General features: G+C 41.1%; 2 protein-coding genes across 2 annotated transcripts in view; one reads left to right on the forward strand and one right to left on the reverse strand.

Moving 5' to 3' along the window:
* slc5a10 (solute carrier family 5 member 10) overlaps window positions 1-21564 on the reverse strand; it is a 92968-nt gene that overhangs the window by 13274 nt on the left and 58130 nt on the right. The window contains exon 10 of the mRNA XM_068003434.1: window positions 2867-2974. Coding sequence (XP_067859535.1) covers window positions 2867-2974 — 108 coding nt within the window. The remainder of the gene's footprint in view (window positions 1-2866; window positions 2975-21564) is intronic.
* Window positions 9780-21564, forward strand: part of LOC137340723 (protein FAM83G-like) — a 37759-nt gene continuing 25974 nt past the window's right edge. The window contains exons 1-2 of the mRNA XM_068003433.1: window positions 9780-10296; window positions 13775-13942. Of these exons, the coding sequence (XP_067859534.1) occupies window positions 9802-10296; window positions 13775-13942 (663 nt within the window). The 5' untranslated portion in view covers window positions 9780-9801. The remainder of the gene's footprint in view (window positions 10297-13774; window positions 13943-21564) is intronic.

Raw genomic sequence — 21564 nt, forward strand, 5'->3', positions numbered from 1 at the left:
GACACCGAGTCACATAAGGAGATATTAGGACAGGTGACCAAAAGCTTGGTCAAAGAGGTAGGTTTTAAGGAGCTCCTTAAAAGGAGGAGAGAGGTAGAGAGGCAGAGAGGTTTCGGAGGGGAATTCCTGAGCATAAGACCTAGGCAGCTGAGCTCACTGCCTGCTCTGTCCCCACAAACCTGTAGCTACCTCTGCTTCAAACGTTTCTATACTTTACCCATAAGAGATACAATGGTCTGGAGGAGGTTAAAGAGATAGGGAGGGACAAGGCCATGGAGGGATTTGAAAACAAGGATGAGAATTTTAAAATCAAGGCGTTTCACTTGACTGATTCCTGGGATGAGGGGGTTATCTTATGAGGAAAGGTTGGACTAGTTGGGCCTGTATACATTGGAGTTTAGAAGAATGAGAGGTGATCTTATTGAAACATATAAGATCCTGAGGGGACGTGAAGGGGTAGATGCTGAGAGGATCATCATTAAATAAATTTAAAACAGAAATAGACAGTTTCCTAGAAGTAAAGGGAATTAGGGGTTACGGGGAGCGGGCAGGAAATTGGACATGAATTTAAATTTGAGGTTAGGATCAGATCAGCCATGATCTTATTGAATGGCGGAGCAGGCTCGAGGGGCCGATTGGCCTACCCCTGCTCCTATTTCTTACGTTCTTATGATGTTTCCCCTTGTGGGAGAGACTAGAACTAGGGGACAGAGTTTAAAAATAAGGGGTCTCCCATTTAAAACGGAGATGAGGAGAATTTTTTTCTCTCAGAGGGTTGTGAGTCTGTGGAACTCCCTTCCCCAGAGAGCGGTGGAGGCAGGGTCATTGAATATTTTAAAGGCTGAGTTAGATCGATTCCTGATTAACAAGGGAGTCAAAGTAGGTAGACGGGAAAGTTGGGTTGAGGTCACAATCAGATCAGCCATGATCTTATCAAATGGCAGAGCAGGCTCGATGGGCCGAATGGCCTACTCCTGCTCTTAATTTGTATGTTCATATGCTTCCGGACCGGGAGCCAATGTACATCAACGAGCACAGGGGTGATGGGTGAACGGGACTTGGTGTGAGTTAGGAAACAGGCAGCAGAGTTATGGATGAGCTCAAGTTTACGGAGGGTGCAAGGTGGGAAGTACTGAGATCTTGCCCTGATTTAGGCACACTCCAATTTCTAGGCCCAGGTTTCTTGTCTTAACGTTCAATTTAATAGAGTAAAGAAAGTGTCACTGTCTTCCTGAGCTGGCAGTCTTCAAGTAAACATTATTCTAAAGACTGTTAGTACAAGCCTGGAGCAGGATTATAGCATGTTGAGATCAGCTGAATCTATGGGGGTGAGTTTAACCCCAAGAATGGGTGTGTTGGGGGTGGGTGGGAGTTGAAAATAGTTGTTTTTTGGGTTGCAACCACAACCCGGCTTCACTTCTGGGTTTAATGTGGGCGGTAAAAGTCCAGGCTTCCGGCTGGGAACGCAAAGCCCGAAAATTTTGGGGTTGTGACCCAAAAAACCCAACTATTTTCAACTCCCACCCGTCCCAAACCCACCCATTCTTGGGGGTTAAAATCACTCCCTACGTGTTTTGTGATTATGCAAATTTACATCTGACATTTCTCTTATGTTACAGAAACATCCTTGGTTTCTCCTTCATATGTCAAACTCCTCCATGCGTTAGAGGTGCAGGTTGAGACTAGATTTAGAAGCTTCTGGATGTGGCAATAGGATGAAAGGCACATTTATTTTTCAGTAATTTAATTTTGCAACAGCGGAAAATGTTGAAATCAGGAAATATATTGGAAAATGCATTGAAAAATCTGCCCACAAAACATAGCTGTTCTGCAACAATGCCAAGCAACCATGGCCACTGTTTAGTGACCTAACTTGTCCTTTAAGTTTCTTCTGGCCACCATCTTTGATCTCGCCAACAGATCCACAGGTTGGAGTTGAACAATTGTAAAGCTGCTTGTTGCACGTGTGCCTGGTAATATTCTGCACGACGTAAGAATTGCAACGTGTAACGGTTGTCCCCGGGTGTTCAAACAGAGATTGAAGCAATCGGTAGGAGCTTTACGCGGAGATGGTTTCCTGGAAATATTCAGTGCTGAATCAGGCATGGTCAGCAACTACAGGGTGCACCGAAGATCTCACCGTTACATGGAAGCCCATTAAAACGAATCTGCAGCATACCTGAGTGAGCGTTTGCAGAAACTTCATGGAAGTTTTTATTTTAAATGGCCACGTTTGAATGTTAAACCGACGTCCCATCTGCCCTCTCAGGACGGATGTAAAAAATCCCTTGGCACTATATGAAAAAGATCAGGGGAGTTCTCCCCGGTGTCCTGGTCAACATTTATCCCACAACCAACATCACTAAAATAGATTATTTGGTCATTTGTGTTTGTGGGACCTTGATGTGCACAAATTGTTTGCTGTGAATGCCTATGTTACATCAGTGACTACATTTCAAAAGTATTTCATTGGCTGTAAAGTGCTTTGGGGTCGTGAAAGGCAATGTAAATGAAAGTTCATTGTTTTAGAAGACATAAATTTTTTTAAAAACTGAATAAAGGCATGCTTCACAACTGATATTTTTTTCTCATGGGAAAATGGTCTCAATTTCAAATACTTCATTTTATCAAACAGAATTAGAGAAATGCAAAGCATTCCTTAATTTCCTTGTTTAGTTTTTCTTTTGCAATTTCAGAGGATCAAGGTAGGAAAAAAGGGGCATAATCTCTTTGGTAACTTTCTGCATGTTTGTACTTCGACTGTTAAAATGTTTGGTTGTTTTCCTGTGTCAATTTGTTTATTTGTAATGATCGACTTCTTGAGAGAAAAAAAGCTTATATTAAAAAAATTGTAAGCTAAGGTTACCATCAGGCATTAGTTCAATCACAAGCTTCGGGAAAGCGATATTAGAACATCCCACTTCAGTCCCACACACTTTTATACATTCTTCTGGATCGACACATGCGACTGAATCTGAGTGAGAAGAAAAGAAAATAACTTTATTGTTTGTGACCTGGTCATGTACTTTATTTGGTAATCATTTGAAATGATGAACCATTAAAGTTAATATAAGTGAGGGTGTTCCTTTGGTAAAAATGATTTTATTGTAACTCCAGTGGTGATATTTCCTTAGTAAAATATAATCTCATATTGCACCACTCACAGTTAGTCCAGCCAGTTTCTTAGAATTTATGTCCAGATCCAGGACTTAGAGAGTTCAGTTTTATCTCCATCCCACATCAGCCTGAACCCATCAATCTGCTCATACTGAATCAGAAATGACAGCGTCAATGGAGTCCACATTCGGTCAACAGTCAGCCATATGAATCAAGAATTTGTACCTCAAGCTCTAGGTTGCCTTACTTATGCATCTGGCTCTTTTCTCTTTCTTCTGGATAAGTAACTTCTCATTCGTATTAGGTGTCAGCTGTGGCTCAGTGGGTAGTATTCTTGCATCTGAGTCAGAAGGTTGTGGGTTCAAGTCCCACTCCAGAGACTTGAGCACATAATCTAGGCTGGCACTCCCAGTGCAGTACCGAGGGAGTGCTGCACTATCGGAGGTGCCGTCTTTCGGAAGAGATGTTAAACCGAGGCCTACTTTGCCATCAGGTGAGCACAAAAGATCCCACGGCACAATGTAGGAGAGCAGGAGATTTCTCCCTGATGTCCTGGCCAATATTTATCCCTCAATCAATACATTAAGTAGATGATTTGTTCATGATAGATTCCAGTAACTTCCCCACAGCTGATCTTAAACTGATGAGTCTGCAGTTACCTGGTATTCTCCCTTCTTAAATAATGGATTGGCATTTTCCAATCCAGCAGCACAACTTCTGAATCTAGAGAGCTTTACAAAATTATGACTAAGATCTGCAATTTCCACACCTATTTTGGAGATCAGCAATTTGTATTTATCATCTTATACACCCTGTTCAATGGAAGTTTAGTCATGTGTGGACAGGTGGTTGAAGCTGACCTTCAAAGTGAATTACGTAACTGTTTACCTCTTACAAAAAGACGTTGACTGGAAATATTTTGAGATAATTAGCTATTTTATGAAATTATTTGCCGGAAAGCTAAACGATCCCATTAGTATGTGTAAGTGACAAGTTCTGACAGCTCCAACCTCCATCAGAAATGCCAGATGTTCCACTCATTTCAAGCATGAGAGTAGCATCAGGCTTTGTTTTATTAGTGACTTCAGCACTGGATAACTCAAAATCAATTACAACTAAAACTAGATGTAAATATCTGGTACTCCGTAGTTTTCAACGAGTATTTATGTCTTTCAAGAAAACATAAAGAAACTCTCCAAGATCAGAAGATACCAGAGACAGAATGACAAACGCCTCTTAATTGATCTCTATGTGAAGTCAGCTGGTATTTACTTAATAGCAATTACACTTTGTAGCCTTATTATTATATGATGTGTTTTACTTGGTATAAAGTTGTTTTAATGCTCGTGTGGAGCATAAACACCGGCAGAAACCTGTTGGGCTGAACGGCCTGTTTCTGTGCTATAAATACAATGTATTATTATGTAATAAAACAGTGCATCTTCTGTCTTACCGTGAGCAATGCCAGAGGCAACTTGCTAGTAATCTATTAATATAAGAACATAAGAAATAGGAGCAGGAGTAGGCCAATCGGCCCCTCGAGCCTGCTCCGCCTTTCAGTAAGATCATGGCTGATCTGATCCTAACCTCAATCTAAATTCATGTCCAATTTCCTGCCCGCTCCCCGTAACCCCTAATTCCCTTTACTTCTAGGAAACTGTCTATTTCTGTTTTAAATTTATTCAATGATGTAGCTTCCACAGCTTCCTGGGGCAGCAAATTCCACAGACCTACAACCCTCTGAGTGAAGAAGTTTCTCCTCATCTCAGTTTTTAAAGAGCAGCCCCTTATTCTAAGATTATGCCTCCTAGTTCTAGTTTCACCCATCCTTGGGAACATCCTTACCGCATCCACCCGATCAAGCCCCTTCACAATCTTATATGTTTCAATAAGATCACCTCTCATTCTTCTGAACTCCAATGAGTAGAGTCCCAATCTACTCAACCTCTCCTCATATGTCCGCCCCCTCAGCCCCGGGATTAACTGAGTGAACCTTCTTTGTACTGCCTCGAGAGCAAGTATGTCTTTTCTTAAGTATGGAGACCAAAACTGTATGCAGTATTCCAGGTGCGGTCTCACCAATACCTTATATAACTGCAGCAATACCTCCCTGTTTTTATATTCTATCCTCCTAGCAATAAACGCCAACATTCCGTTGGCCTTCTTGATCACCTGCTACACCTGCATACCAACTTTTTGATTTTCTTGCACTAGGACCCCCAGATCCCTTTGTACTGCAGTTAAAAATCTTCCATCTGCATGCATTTCCTTATCCATTATAAATGCCTACGTCTACATTTATAATAGAAACTGCTCATGTAAACTTGTCGTACTTGTAATTACACCCCCTGACCACAAGACTGGCCATTCACTGTTTCACTGTCTTTGAGCAGAACTGTTACAAAGTTCTTTCCAGATTCCTTAATATGTGCACCCTTCCTACATCTACACAACAGCAACCCTTCCTTGGCACAGGGCAACCCCTCACTCACCATAAGCAATGCCAAAAGATCTATAAAAATTGAATATTCATAAATTAATGACATCACAACTGAAGATGTATGGGATGTACCAACTGGCATGTGATAAAGGGAGGTACTAAACCTTTCAATGAAAAACTAATAAGGATGTATTAGTATATACAAAATGAGATTATGATTGGCAATGGGAAATATTCTAGTTCTCTCTTCCATGATGCAGTTTTGAAAAATAAAAAAGTTGGAGAATTGGTTTAAAAAAATAATCTGCTCTTATGCAATTATGCAAAGCAACAGGCACCATTTGGAACACAATTTGCTCCATCTCATGAGCAGGATTCACATGCAGACACTATTCAGACCATTTCACTTGTATTTTCCTGCTTTCGACACAATTGGACACTGACACAATGGCTGAAATATGATCCCCAGGTTCCCCAGCTGACCTCTGGCATGACAATTGTGGGCACTGTGTGGGCATAATCCAGCAGACTGGAATGCCCGCCCATTATAGAACCCATCCGATTTTCAATTCCATCGATTTCATAACAGGCAGTCATTCCGCAATCACCAGTTTTAAGCCCTGGCGGCAAATTGAAAATCTACTTCAATCTTACATGACCAAAAATGATGCCTTACAAGTTATAAGCATAAGTGTGCACCATTGTTGGAATTCCAATATTGTCATTAGTGGGTCACTCCTCTACAAGCTATTTCTGTGAGGTAGGAGAACCTTGTAAAGGACAAAACTTAATGTGCCTGTTTCAATAATACATGACATTCACTTAAAGCCAATTTAAGATGAGAAGACGAAAGGAATACAATATTTATGACGCTCCCATTTATGGCTTGTGAAGAATGAGATAGTTAAGAGCAATGCAAAAATTCCAGCTCGGTCCTTTCACAATGCATAGTTTTAAAAAGTCGTAAATTGAAAGATTAGCTTTTTAAAAAACCTGTTCTATGTAGGTATGCAAAACAATAGGCGCCATTTAAATATATTTGGCTCCATTATGCCGGCAGGATTCACATTGCCCATACAGTTTACGGTTGCAGGAACAATTGAGCTGCATATCAAGCTAATGGGCATTTGATACATTGTCAAAAGAGCAATAAAGAGACATTTGGTTCCAATTTGTTTTTAGTTTGTTACATTCTCAAACCCAAATCAAGGGATATGGGGAAAAAGCGGGAACAGGATACTGAGTTAAACGATCAGCCGAAGGGCCGAATGGCCTACTCTTGCTCCTATTTTCTATGTTTCTAAATGTAGCAGCCAATTTTCACACAGCAAGATCCCACAAACAGCAATGAAATAATGACCAGATAATCTGTTTTAGTGTTGTTGATTGAGGGATAAATATTGGCCCAGGACACTGGTTGCGGCGATATGTCCTCTAATCAGGATATGCACCCCCAAAAAACGGTAATCAATACAAACAAAACACCCACCCATTGTGTGGCACAGTTGAAAGGCTAACTTGGCTGATACACTTATTGCATCCCCTCATTGTGAAACAGCAATTACTAACCTCAGGGAATAAACTACCTGAGCAAAGCAAATCCCTTTAGGGAAGTTAATGTTTCACTTGAAAACAACGAACCTGAAACTCCCCCAGTTAATAAAGATTAGGGAATTCCAATACATTTATAAGAAATATATCAGAGATCTTAAAAAAAAAATAGATTTGGGTATTTTTTTTGAGGGAGTGTTGCAATGACTATAATTCCCTGCACTAATATATTCTTACCACATTTACACAACAACTTCCTTTTGTAACCAAGGTTTTCCTGTCTAGGAGGCCATGCAGGCCCTCTGCTCGTCAAAATGTTTACTAACTAAAATCCTTGCCATCCCAAAGATCGTTCAAAACAGAAAATGCTGGAACTGCCCAGAACAAGGGTCAGCATTTGAAAAGAGGAAGTACAGTTTAATGTTAGTGATAGGGATTGGTGAACAGTCCCTATCACTATCATTAACCTGCCATTTCTCTTTACAGATGCTGAGGGAACATCTGTGTAATTCCAGCATTTTCTGTTTTTATTTCATTTTCTAGCATAGGCAGTGTTGTTTTGCAGGGGAGAGGGGGTCTTTTATACCCTTCTTATCCTAGATACTTTGGCATCTGAATTTTAGAAAACTCTCATAAGTGGGTTCTTAGCCCCTCGTGGCCCCAAGAGTATCTTTCTGACCCCGACACCTAAATTAGTTTCAGTAACATGCCCCAGAATAAAGAACAGAAAATTCTCCATGGCTACTCCATCTATCCTATGCCTTCACAGAATCTTTCTCATGTGTTCAAAAAGCAGCAAAGCATCACAATATCAGACCTCATCTCAGACTTTAACTATCAAGTAAATTTATAGAATCTATCACAGAAGGAGGCCATTTGGCCCATCGTGACTGTGCCGGCTCTTTGAAAGAGCTATCCAATTAGTCCCACTCCCCCGCCGTTTCCCCGTAGCCCTGCAAATTTTTCCTTTTTAAGTATAAATTTATTGAACAGATGAATAAACAGTAATTTATTTACTGTCGGTGGTATACTAACCCCTCAATCTCTATGCAAAACTATTAGTTAACCTTTATCTATGTGCTTATTTTGAAATAGCCTTACCAATTATGGGAGCTAACTGGTTTGATAAGTACTTGAAGGGAAAAAACTTGTAGGGCTATGGGGAAAAGGCGGGGGAGTGGGACTAACTGGATTGCTCTTGCAGAGAGCCAGCATGGGCTCGATGGGCCGAATGGCCTCCTTCTGTGCTGGAACGATTCTATGACCCATCTCTCTGAAAGTTCCAAACCTGCTTTAAACAGTCCACACTGAAAATACTCTCCCAACAGTTAGGGATTTGAATAACTGCCAGCTAAATTCTAAAGCAAATGCCAATCATACACATAACGGAGCTAATCTCACAGTGAGCTGTTGTGTGAATGTGTCTTAGCTCCTCCCTCCAACCTCCCGGACAACCCACTAAATCTTCACATTTGTACAGCTGCTGCTGGGGACATGAACGCATTGGGCTTTTAAACTCCTTTATCTATTGCGATTGAATTAAAGGAACCCCATAGGAACTCAAACTAGACAAAGGTGCTTAGTTTTTTTTTGATGTGGAGATGCCGGTGATGGACTGGGGTTGACAATTGTAAACAATTTTACAACACCAAGTTATAGTCCAGCAATTTTATTTTAAATTCACAAGCTTTCGGAGGCTTCCTCCTTCCTCAGGTGAACGATGTGGAAAACGATTTTCCACATCGTTCACCTGAGGAAGGAGGTAGCCTCCGAAAGCTTGTGAATTTAAAATAAAATTGCTGGACTATAACTTGGTGTTGTAAAATTGTTTACAATAGTTTTTTTTTGTGACTGACAGATTTTTTTTTTTGTTATAGCCAAGGATTTTTCCCATGCGGCTCCAAAACTATTCCCGTACACATATATGGAGTGGACATTTTTTTTTTTGGCAACCAATGGCAAGTTTCAATTACTGTGTCGAAACTGGTCAATTTCACTGGATGAAAGGGACTTCCGTTAATGACCGCTAAATAAAAACTGCTGGTGGGAGGTGGTCTGGTTGGAAAGTTTACATAATCGTTTGGAGAACATTATCTGAAGAATAGCCTCTGTTACCAGGCAGCGTTACGTTAACTGCGGTAAAAAGAGAGACGTCCAGTGGGTTGAGGCAACCCACCTTTTTTTTTTTGCAAGTTAAGGCAACAGGTGAAGATCCACGAGAAGGCACGGAAAAGATCATCAAAAGGTTTTTTTTTCTTTTTTTCTTTGTTCTTTTTCTAATTAGGCCCCCCTTTTATAAGAAGGGGGGTGTGGGGTGTGCTTAACAACTAAAAACCAAACAAACCAAAACCAAGAGTTCAAATCAAAATTTTCAACCCACCTCATGCTTGAGAAGTGAGTTGTCGTCTGAGTCAGCTTCCTGCTGTCAAATAAAAAAAACTTAATAAAAACCTAATCTGTGGGAGTGACTGGTTACCCCTAAGGAAATGGGACTCCTGGGAGGTGGTGAGATCCAGGTGTGGCGCTGAGCCCAACCCAATACCTGGAGGGGTTGGGAGGAGCATTCAACCGACGTGTCAACCCCTAAAGGTTGGTTCCTTGTTACATTGCCTCAGTGCCCGCCTTGCTACCGGTGAGCTCAGGGAGAGGTGTTTTTTGAGGGGCTGGGGTTTTTAGGGGGGGGGGGGAAAGCAATGGCTCTCTCGCAGTTGCAGTGTTTGGACGAGGGGAATATCAACTACAGGACCAATGAATCCAAGCCCGAGTTCTACTACAGCGAGCCCCAGAGGCTGGCCGTGGAGACCCTCCTGGCTGGCGGGGCAGAAGCCTTTAACGAGACGGTCACAAAGGAAAACCTGAGGACATTCCTGTCCGAACTGGACATCGAGCAGATCCTGTGCTCGGTCCGGGATTTCCTACCGGAGGAGCTGGACACCGATCGGCGGGTAGAGAAGGGTCGGGGCGAGGGAGAGGACGAGAAGGTGAAGGAGGGGCCGGAGAAGAAGCCCCTATCTCTGTGTTACTGGCCCGACAGCTCGGACATATCCCGGCCAGGCTTGGACCTGGGCTGGCCGGATTCTGGCGCCTATCGCGGGGTGACCCGAGCCAACGTGTACACACAGCCGCCTGTGGAGGGGTCAGTTCACATCAAGGAGATGGTCCGCAGAATGATCAGCCAAGCTCAAAAGGTCAGGACATTTAAATCAAAACTGAATATGTAGTAAATAGATGTCTAGGTAAAGGTTTTAGATAATTTGACAGGTAACTGTAAAAGCAGAAAAGGATTTTTATAAATCTAGTTCAGTTACTTAGAAACCCTAATATACAACAATTTACATTGATATAGTGCCTTTAATGTAGTCATGATGTGGAGATGCCGGTGATGGACTGGGGTGGACAAATGTAAGGAGTCTTACAACACCAGGTTATAGTCCAACAGTTTTATTTGAAATCACAAGCTTTCGGAGGCTTCCTCCTTCCTCAGGTGAGTGTGGGATTCCATAAAGGTACAGCATATATATACACACACATATACACACACAGCATATACATGCATATATAGCATATATATATGCTGTACCTTTATGGAATCCCACACTCACCTGACGAAGGAGGAAGCCTCCGAAAGCTTGTGATTTTCAAATAAAGCTGTTGGACTATAACCTGGTGCTGTAAGACTCCTTACATTTAATGTAGTAAAACATCCCAAGGAACATCACTAGGGCTTAATCAGACAAAACAGCCAAAGAAGGAGACATTAGGACAGGTGAATGTGGTAGGTTTAAAGGAAGGTCTTAACGGAGGAGAGAGGGATTTGCGGCTGGAATTCCATCATGGGCACTTTAGACCACTGACTAGTCTTATTAAATAGTAGTTATATCCCTTGTCAAATACACAGTGTAATCTTTCCCAATCCATCATTACACCCCACATAGAATCATAGAAGTTACAACATGGAAACAGGCCCTTCGGCCCAACATGTCCGTGTCGCCCAGTTTATACCACTAAGCTAGTCCCAATTGCCTGCACTTGGCCCATATCCCTCTATACCCATCTTACCCATGTAACTGTCCAAATGCTTTTTAAAAGACAAAATTGTACCCGCCTCTACTACTGCCTCTGGCAGCTCATTCCAGACACTCACCACCCTTTGAGTGAAAAAATTGCCCCTCTGGACCCTTTTGTATCTCTCCCCTCTCACCTTAAATTTATGCCCCCTTGTTATAGACTCTCCTACCTTTGGGAAAAGATTTTGACTATCTACCTCATCTATGCCCCTCATTATTTTACAGACTTCTATAAGATCACCCCTAAACCTCTTACTCTCCAGGGAAAAAAGTCTCAGTCTATCCAACCTCTCCCTATAAGTCAAACCATCAAGTCCCGGTAGCATCCTAGTAAATCTTTTCTGCACTCTTTCTAGTTTAATAATATCCTTTCTATAATAGGGTGACCAGAACTGTACACAGTATTCCAAGTGTGGCCTTACTAATGTCTTGTACAACTTCGACAAGACATCCCAACTCCTGTATTCAATGTTCTGACCAATGAAACCAAGCATGCTGAATGCCTTCTTCACCACCCTATCCACCTGTGACTCCACTTTCAAGGAGCTATGAACCTGTACTCCTAGATCTTTGTTCTATAACTCTCCCCAACGCCCTACCATTAAAGGAGTAGGTCCTGGCCAAATCCAAAGCAAAATACTGCAGAAGCTGGAAATCTGAAATAAAAACAGAAAATGCTGGAAATACTCAGCAAGTCAGGCAGCATCTGTGGAGAAAGAAACAAGTTAATGTTTCAGGTCGATGACCTTTCGTCGAGTACAGAAAAACAATTTCCTCTGGTGGGGGAATGCAGGACAAAGGGCCAATATCTTAAGATTAGAGCTGGGCCATATAGGAGTGAAATCAGGGAGCAGTTCTTCACACAAAGGGTAGTGGAAATCTGGAACACTCTTCCCCCTGTAGATACTGGGTCAAATGACATTTTCAAGACCGAGATCGATAGTTTTTTGTGAGGTGAGGGTATCAAGGGCATGGAGCAAAGGTGGGTAAATGGAGTTGAGGTACAGATCATCCATGATGTAATAGATAGGTGGAACAGGCTCGAAGGGCTGAACGGCCTATTCCTGTTTTCATGTTTATCTCTGTGCCAATAAAAGCAGAGGATACATGACACAGCCACAGAATGTAGAATTTGTCGCAGAGGAACTAAATTAATTCTCGTAACATACTGTACTGTTGATATCACAAGCATGGTGTTGTACTATTAAAATAGCTATTTTATTTTCATTCAGGCTACAGCTAATGCATGGGTTACTTTAGTACAAAGCAGGCCTTCATTCAAAATGTGTCTCATTCTGAAATTGTGTTAGTGCAAATTCAAGCTAAAGTAAACTTTGGGTGGGTACAGCCCAATGACTACAAATATCACTGGAGTTAATTTAAATTTCTAGCACTCAAATATTGATGAGAATACAAATCCATTTGTAGGAGTTGGAAAAACACTGTTAAACACTTTGAAGGGTTTTAACTAATATATCCACTTGGTGTAGCATTCTTACTTGTCAAAACACATGGGGGACTCAATTGAATACCAATTTACAGAACAGTTTGTGGATCTATATTGGACAGCCTAGCAGAAGAAGCAAGTATGTTCCTCCTTTTCAGCCATGGCTCAGTTGGTAGCATTCTTGTCTGAGTCAGAAGGTTGTGTGTTCAAGTCCCACTCCAGAGAGTCGAGCACATTAATCTAGGCTGACATTCCAATGCAACACTGAAGGTGTGTTGTACTGTCAGAGGTGCCGTCTTTTGGATGAGAAGTTGAACCAAGGCTCCGTCTGCCCCCTCAGGTGGACATAAAAGATCCCATGACACTATTTTGAAGAAGAACGAGGGAGTTCTCCCTGGCACCCCTCAACCAACACCACTTTTAAAAAAAAAAACCAGATGATCTGGTCATTATCATATTGCTGTTTGTGGGATCTTGCTATGCACAAATTGGCTGCTGCATTTGTTACATTACAACAGTGACTATACTTCAAAAGTACTTAATTGGCTGTAAAGTGCTTTGGGATACCATGAGGCCATGAAAGGAGCTATATAAATACAAGTGTCTTCTTTCTTTATCAAGATTGCCAAAGGATTTTGAGGTTTCTTTTATTACTAGTGCTAAATACAGTTAACATGGAATTTACAGCACAGAAACAGGCCATTCAGCCCAAATGGTCTATGCCGTTGTTTATGTGCCAGGCGAGCCTCCTCCCACCCCTCTTCATCTAACCCTATCGGCAAATCCTTCTATTCCTTTCTCCCTCAGGTACTTATCTAGCTTCCCCTTAAATGTATCTGCTATTCACCTCAACCGCTCCATGTGGTAGCAGGTTCCACATTCTAACCACTCTGAGTAAAAAAGTTTCTCCTGAATTCCCTACTGGATTTATTGGTGACTGCCTTATATTTACGACCCCTAGTTTTGGGCTCCCCCACAAGTGGAAACATCTTCTCTACGCCTACCCTACCTAAATGGAACTCCATTACAGACATTGAAATGAGCATCAACGACAGACAGCATAGTATCAGCAACAGAATCTGACCTGTTGATTAAATGACTATTATGGGGTATTTGAGTGCGTGACTACATCTGCTTTATTACTGTCCACAGGTAATCGCTGTTGTAATGGACTTATTTACAGACATCGATATCTTCAAAGACCTGCTGGATGCCAGCTTCAAGAGGAAGGTTCCCGTCTACATCATCCATGATGAGGCGAACATCAAGTATTTCTTGAAGATGTGCGAGAGTTCAGGAATGCACAGGGGGATGCTGAAAGTAAGTGGACAGACAGACAGACGGACAGACCAGCGTTGATGTCATGGGTGACTCGCAGTTGCCAGTTTAAAGATAAAACAGTGCTATTTTTCTATTATGCTTTGTTTGGGAATTATGTCATTATAAACATGATGCCATGTTTACCGCATGAAAGCATGCCTTTGCACTGAATTTTGAATATTATTCTGATATGACGAAACATTAAGAAAAATGTAAAGGTCTTTTAATAATGGCTTTTTGCACAAGTGAAAGCATTTTAGTATTGCAACCTCTGTGATTTTTGACTTATTTCAAAGGTCAATTGCCTTTAGATGTCTTGCAGAATCTGTTTTAAGGATTAGGGTATTATGTGACAATTTACTGTATTCTATCACGAGTACAGGGTACTGAGAATTAGCGTCATGGGAGTGCACCAGATGCTGAAAGTTATTGCAAAAGTATTTCAAATATAGCAATCCCTTGCTTAAAATCCTTTGCCGGTACCCGCTGCTGACTTTTATGGGAGCCTATAGCACTGTGGATAACAAATCCATGTCAGTGTGAATTATTAAGCAGATGCTTTCATCTCACATCCCAAACCACTTTACACTCACCATCTGAACTCCAAGCTTAGATTGGTGCCTTACAATTACCTGAGGAAGGAGGAAGCCTCCGAAAGCTTGTAGATTTCAAATAAAAATCGTTGGACTATAACTTGGTGTTGTAAAATTGTTTACAATTGTCAACCCCAGTCCATCACCGGCATCTCCACATCATGCCTTACATTCACTAATGGGTTTCTATCTTTATTCATACCAAATTTCCATTTCATCGCAGTTTGTTTTGTCACTGCGCGATCCGTTTCTTGGATGTGGATGCGTTTTGATGTTTCGTTTGGAAAGTACATTAGACTAAAGCAGGACAAAGTGATTTAACCAGTTTTACGATGGAGGATTGTACTACAGAATCCAAAATAATCCATTTTTGTTGTTACTAACGATGTCATTCCCTGTGTGAATTTAATTGATTATTTCCTGTCCATCACTTTCTTTTGATGGCATAAAAGCATTGATTAAAGAAACCGACCTCTTTGACCAAGCTTTTGTTCACCTGTCCTAATATCTCCTTATGTGGCTCGGTATCAAATTTTGTTTTGTTGATTTACGCTGCTGTAAAGCGCCTTGAGACGTTTTACTACGTTAAAGGCGCTGTGTAAATGCAAGTTGTTGATATTTAATCTGTTCCGCGATAGTCTGGTTTCTACATTAAGTTGATGAGCAGATAGTTAGAGAGAGAGTTGAGGTTCCAGAACCACTGTACAGCTCCAGGATCATCTGGAAGTGTGAGAGATAAAACATTAAACAAAAGGCTGGCTCAGGGAGTATAGAACTCCTTGCAGGTATAACCAATCTAAAGTTAAAGGTGTGGTCACCACACAAAAGAAAGGAGGGAAAAAGGTTTAATGTTAAGAAGTATAATACGAAGTAAGAGTATGGATTAGTAAATAAAGCATGTGGAAACTCTAGCTGTCATCATCCATTGAATACTGTTAATGGTAGATATCTCATCTAAGATGTGGACTGATTGGCAACATTAATTCTGGCTGAGGATATTTAGATTTAAAACAAAATCTAAAATTTTGAGCATTTTTTTTGAACAACTTCAAAATAATGAACTGTCAACAACAAAAGCAAAATTAACCCAAAGTGACTTATTCTAAAACAGCACTGTGAATGATTAAGCCACTTTTGTGTTCAGAAATAGGAGCCCCTCAGGTAATCAAAGTATTCTCTTACCTTGTGATTCCATTACAACAGCTCTTGGTTTCCCATTGGGGCTGTTATTAGAACAGAGGAGATTACAGGGTGATTTGACAGGTGTTTCAAATTATGATGTGATGGGACATGGGTAAATAGAAATCAGCTATTTCTGGTGATTTTAGAACAAGGGGACATAATTATAAGATTAAATGCAAGAGATTTAGGACAGGAGAAACTTTTTTATACACTGAAGGTCGTGAGGTTGTGGAAAGCACAGACAGAGTTAATGATTGAAGCAGAGACCATGTCAATATTTAAGAATAGATTAGATAGGTGGTTGGATGAAAGGGGAATAAAGGGATATGGGAACAGGGCAGGCACATGGGATTAGGACTCCTGCTCATGTGGAGGATTAACACAGACATGGACTGGTTAGGTTGAACAACCTGTTTCCAGTTGCCATTTGCAAGTAATCTTCTATATTATTCAAATATTCCAATTAGCCTTGATGCCCTATTGAAAATAAAGATCAGTGCCTGCCTGATGAGGCCTGTTCAAGTGTACAATTACAACAGCACTGTGTGTGCATGTGTGATATTTGCAAGCATCACAGCCAGAAGATAAGATCTTTGTTGTTGCTGTGCTAAGTCAGCAGAATTAACTCTGAATTTTAGAAAAATTACAAAAAAAAAGTTTGCACTATATGGTGTGCTTTGACAGAATACAAGATTCAGATTAAGTTTGTAGACTGGTTAATACAGTGTGTATATGTTCCCCTGACAAGAAATTATTGGTGATGGCACTTGTAATTTTTCAGAGACCCAACAGTGGAATTTGGACTTCTCAGCGTTGCTCAGAGTATCAGCTTTGAATAACTCTCTCGTGTCTTAGCTGCAATGCAATTTATTTTAAATACGGTTATATGGTAGCACTTCTCGCCCATCAGATGGTGCAGCATGAAGAAAGCCACACTATAACGCCTCAAGGCAAGTATAATCCACTTGCTTGGATGAGTGCAGCTCCAACAACACTCAAGAAGCTCGACACCATCCAAGATAAAGCAGCCCGCTTGATTGGCACCCCATCCACCACCCTAAACATTCACTCCCTTCACCACCGGCGCACAGTGGCTGCAGTGTGTACCATCCACAGGATGCACTGCAGCAACTCGCCAAGGCTTCTTCGACAGCACCTCCCAAACCCGCGACCTCTACCACCTAGAAGGACAAGAGCAGCAGGCACATGGGAACAACACCACCTGCACGTTCCCCTCCAAGTCACACACCATCCCGACTTGGAAATATATCGCTGTTCCTTCATCATCGCTGGGTCAAAATCCTGGAACTCCCTTCCTAACAGCACTGTGGGAGAACTGTCACCATACGGACTGCAGCGGTTCAAGAAGGCGGCTCACCACCACCTTCTCAAGGGCAACTAGGGATGGGCAATAAACGCCGGCCTCGCCAGCGACGCCCGCATCCCATGAACGAATAAAAAAAAATCTGTCAGGTGTGTGGTAACAAATATAAAAAAGTTAAATTGCAAAAATCATGGATTTTTAAAATTTTACACAGTTTGCCATGTTTGTAATTTTGTATTTTTAAGCAGGTTTAGGAAACTGAATGCAAATTTTAACCACTTGTTTTTATGTTTAGAATTGATGTCGAGAGAGAAATCAGCAGAAATAAACAAACCTTTACATATAATCACTGTTGTTAATAAAAATCCTGCTAGTACTATGTACACAGTTCAAAAACAACTTGCATTTATACAGTGTCATTAACATAGTAAAACATCCCAAGATGCTTTAGAGGGGGGTTATCAGACAAATTTTGATACCGAGCCACATAAGGAGATAATAGGACGGGGGACCAAAAGCTTGGTCAAAGAGGTAGGTTTTGAGGAGAGAGAGGTAGAGAAGTGGAGAAGTTTAGGGAAGAAATTCCATAGTTTAAGGCCAAGACTGCTGAAGGTACAGCCACCGAGGGAAATCAGGGATGTGCCAGAATTGGAGGAACGCAGAGATCTGGGAGTATTCTACTTCTCTGAACATTCGATGAAAGTAGACTACCATTGCAGTATGAATCTCTGCTACAATAGAGGGAATTGGACATCCATTTGACATGAAACTGAACAGTAACTACTTGCACTCCCATGTTACTCATTTTATCCATAGACCTTAATCGGGATGTCACCATTCAGATGTTCTTGGGGTCCTCAGATGACAGGACTGTATATACCCCTTTAAATTAATGGTTTAATCGTTGTACACCAATCAGGGTAGATTTTCCCAGCCCTGCACCTAAGCATATTGGATCGCCTGGGCACCGTGAATACAGGAAAATTGAGTGGAGAGGAGCGCAAGACAGTAAGGGAGTCTGCCTGATATGTAATCAGCGAACTTAAAGGGACAAAAAATTGGCAGTCTCCCTACTGAGCATGCACTCTTCCATCCAAATTTCCTGCATATGCTGTGTTCAGGTAATCCAATATGCCCACGAGCAGGTAAAACGACCCCAACCCCTAGAATTGGGTCCAGTTCACCATGGAAGAAGGAAGGTTGTGGTAATTTTGCCAAAAGTAGGATTACTTCGATATTAAATACCCACTATAAGCATTAACCAGCTGGTGAGGTAAGGGTAAATTTATAAGTCTAAAGAGAAAAGTCAAGGCAGTAGAGCAGAGTAGCTATTTGGGTAAAAACAACTAGTGTGTCAGTAAGGGACAGAGAGTTTAACAAAGGTAATAGGGCATTAGTGACTAAGGTCACATCAGGGAAAAATAGTAAAAAGTTAAAATTAAAGGCGCGATATTTGAATGCACGAAGCATTCGTAACGAGATAGATGAATTAATGGCACAAAGAGAGAAATGGGTTTGATCGAGTAGCCATTACTGAGACATGGTTGCAAAGTGACCAAGGTTGGGAACTAAATATTCCAGGGTACTAGACTTTTAGAAAAGATCGGCAAAATGGAAAAGGAGGTAGGGGGCAGTGGTTTAGCCCTGATGATAAAGGATGAGATAAAGGGAGTAGTGAGACAGGATCTTAGCTCAGAAAATCAGGATGTAGAATCAGTCAGGGCAGAGCTAAGAAATAACAAGGAACAGAAAACCCAGGTGGGAGTACTTTATAGGTCCCCTCTAAAAGTAATTATAGTGTTGGACAGAGTATAAATCAGGAAATTAGTGCAGCATGTAACAAGGGCTATGCAATAATTATGGAGGACTTTGATGATCTTATAAACTGGGCAAACCAAATTGACAAAAGTAGTTTGGAGGCGGAGTTCATAGAATGTATTCAAGACAGTTATTTAGAATAATAATCGAGGAACCAACCAGGGAACAGGCTATTTTGGATCTAATGTGTAATGAGACAGGGTTAATTAGTAATCTTATAGTTAAGGATTCTCTGGGGGAAGTGATCATAATATAATAGAATTTCATATTGAGTTTGAGAGCGATGCAGTTAAGTCTGAAACTAGGGCTTTAACTTAAAGCTAATTATGTATGAGGGGTGAGTTGGCCGAGGTAGATTGAGAAATTAGAGTAAAAGATATGACCGTAGATAAGCAATGGTGAACATTTAAAGAAATAATTCATAATTCTCAATGAATATACATTCCCTTGAGGAATAAAAACTCCAAAGGAAAAGTGATCTAACTGTGGCTAACCAAAGAAGTTAAGGATAGTATTAGATTAAAAGAAGATGTTTACAATGTTGCCAAAAAGAATAGTAAGCCTGGGGATTGGAGGATTTGAGAAATCAGCAAAGGATGACCAAGAAATTGATAGAGGGAGAAAATTGAATGAGAGTAAACTTAAAAAAATATATAAAAATAGATTGTAAGAGCTTCTACAAGTATGTAAAAAGGAAGAGATTAAATAAAGTAACTTGGGTCCCTTAGAGGCAGAGACGGGAGAATATATACTATAATGGAGAATAAGGAAATGGCAGAGGCATTGAACAAATATTTTGTATTTATCTTCAGTAGAAGATACCATCATACCAGAAATAGTGGGGAACCAAGGGTGTAATGAGAATAAGGAACTTAAAGGAATTAAGATTAGTAAAGAGAAAGTACTTGAGAAATTAATGGGGCTAAAAGCCGGCAAATCCCCTGGACCAGATGGCCTACAAGCTAGGATTTTAAAAAAGGTGGCTGCAGAGATAGTGGATGCATTGGTTTTGATCTAGATTCTAGAACAGTCCCCATGGATTGGAAGGTAGCAGATGTAACCCTGCTATTCAAGAAAGGAGGGAGCAAGAAAACTATAGGCCAGTTAGCCTGACATCATTAGTGGGGAAAATGCTAGAATCTGTTATTAAGCACGTACTAATAGGGCACTTAGAAAATCATAATATGATTAGGCAGAGTCAACACTGTTTTATTAAAGGGAAATTGTGTTTGACAAATCTATTCGAGTTTTTCGAGGATGTAACTAGCAGGATAGATAGGGGGAATTATGGATGTAGTATATTTGGATTTTCAAAAGGCATTCAATAAGGTGCCATATAAGAGGTTGTTGCACAAGATTGGGGCTCATGGGATTGGGGGTAATATATTGGCATGGATTGAGGATTGGTTAACGGACAGAAGAGTGGGAATAAACGGGTCATTTTCAGGTTGGCAGGTTGTAACTAGTGGGGTGCCGCAAGGATCAGTGCTTGGGCCTCAGCTGTTTACAATATATATCAATGACTTAGATGAGAGGACTGAGTGTAATGTATCCAAGTTTGCTGACGGTACAAAGCTAGATGGGAACGTATGCTGTGAGGAGGACAGGTTAAGTGAGTGGGCAAGAAGGTGGAAGATGGAGTATAATGTAGGGAAATGTGAAATTATCCACTTTGTTTGAAAGAATAGAAAAACAGAATATTTTTTAAAAGGTGAGACTAAGAAATGTTGGTATTCAGGGGGATTTGGGTGTCCTTGTACACGAATCACAGTAAGTTAACATGCAGGTACAGCAAACAATTAGGAAGGCAAATGGTATGTTAGCCTTTATTGCAAGGGGTTTGGAGTATAAGAGTAAGGAGATCTTGCTGCAATTATATAGGGCTCTGGTGAGACCACACCTGGAGTACTGTGTACAGTTTTGGTCTCCTTACCTAAGGAAGGATTGCCTTAGATGGGGTGCAACGAAGGTTCACTAGATTGATTCCTAGGATGAGAGGGTTCTCCTATGAGAGGAGATTCAGTAAAATGGGCCTTTATTCTCTGGCATTTAGAAGAATAAGGGGTGATCTCATTGAAATGTATAAAATTCTTAAGGGGGCTTGACAGGGTAGATGCTGAGAGGCTGTTTCCCCTGGCAGGAGAGTCTAGAACTAGAGGTCATCGTCTCAAGATAAAGGGTTGGCCATTTTGAAAAGAAAAATTTCTTCACTCAGAATCTTTGGAATTCTCTCCCCCAAGAGGGCTGTGGATGCTCAGTTTTGAGTATATTCAAGATTGAGATCGATAGACTGTTGGACACGAAAGGAAGCAAGGGATATGGAGATGGGGTAGGAAAGTGGAGTTGAGGTAGAAGATCAGCCATTATCTTATTGAATGGCGGAGCAGGCTCGAGGGGCTGTATGGCCAACTCCTCCTCCTATTTCTTATGACAAAGATACCACACCCATCAATAGTAACTTTAAAAATGGAAGTGGATAAATACTTGAAAAGGAACAATTTACAGGGCTATGGAGAAAGAGCAGGGGAGTGGAGCTAACTGGATAGCTCTTTCAAAGAGCCGGCACAGGCACGATGGGCCGAATGGCCTCCTGTGCTGTACAATTCTACATAGGCAGTTCTGCTTTAAATAACACTATGTAGAATTGTGCTTCAGGACAGCTTTGCACTGTCACAGTTTATGATGCCATTTTTGACCCCTTGATT

This window comes from Heptranchias perlo, chromosome 22 (genome assembly GCF_035084215.1).
Source record: "Heptranchias perlo isolate sHepPer1 chromosome 22, sHepPer1.hap1, whole genome shotgun sequence".
Taxonomy (NCBI): Eukaryota; Metazoa; Chordata; class Chondrichthyes; order Hexanchiformes; family Hexanchidae; genus Heptranchias; species Heptranchias perlo.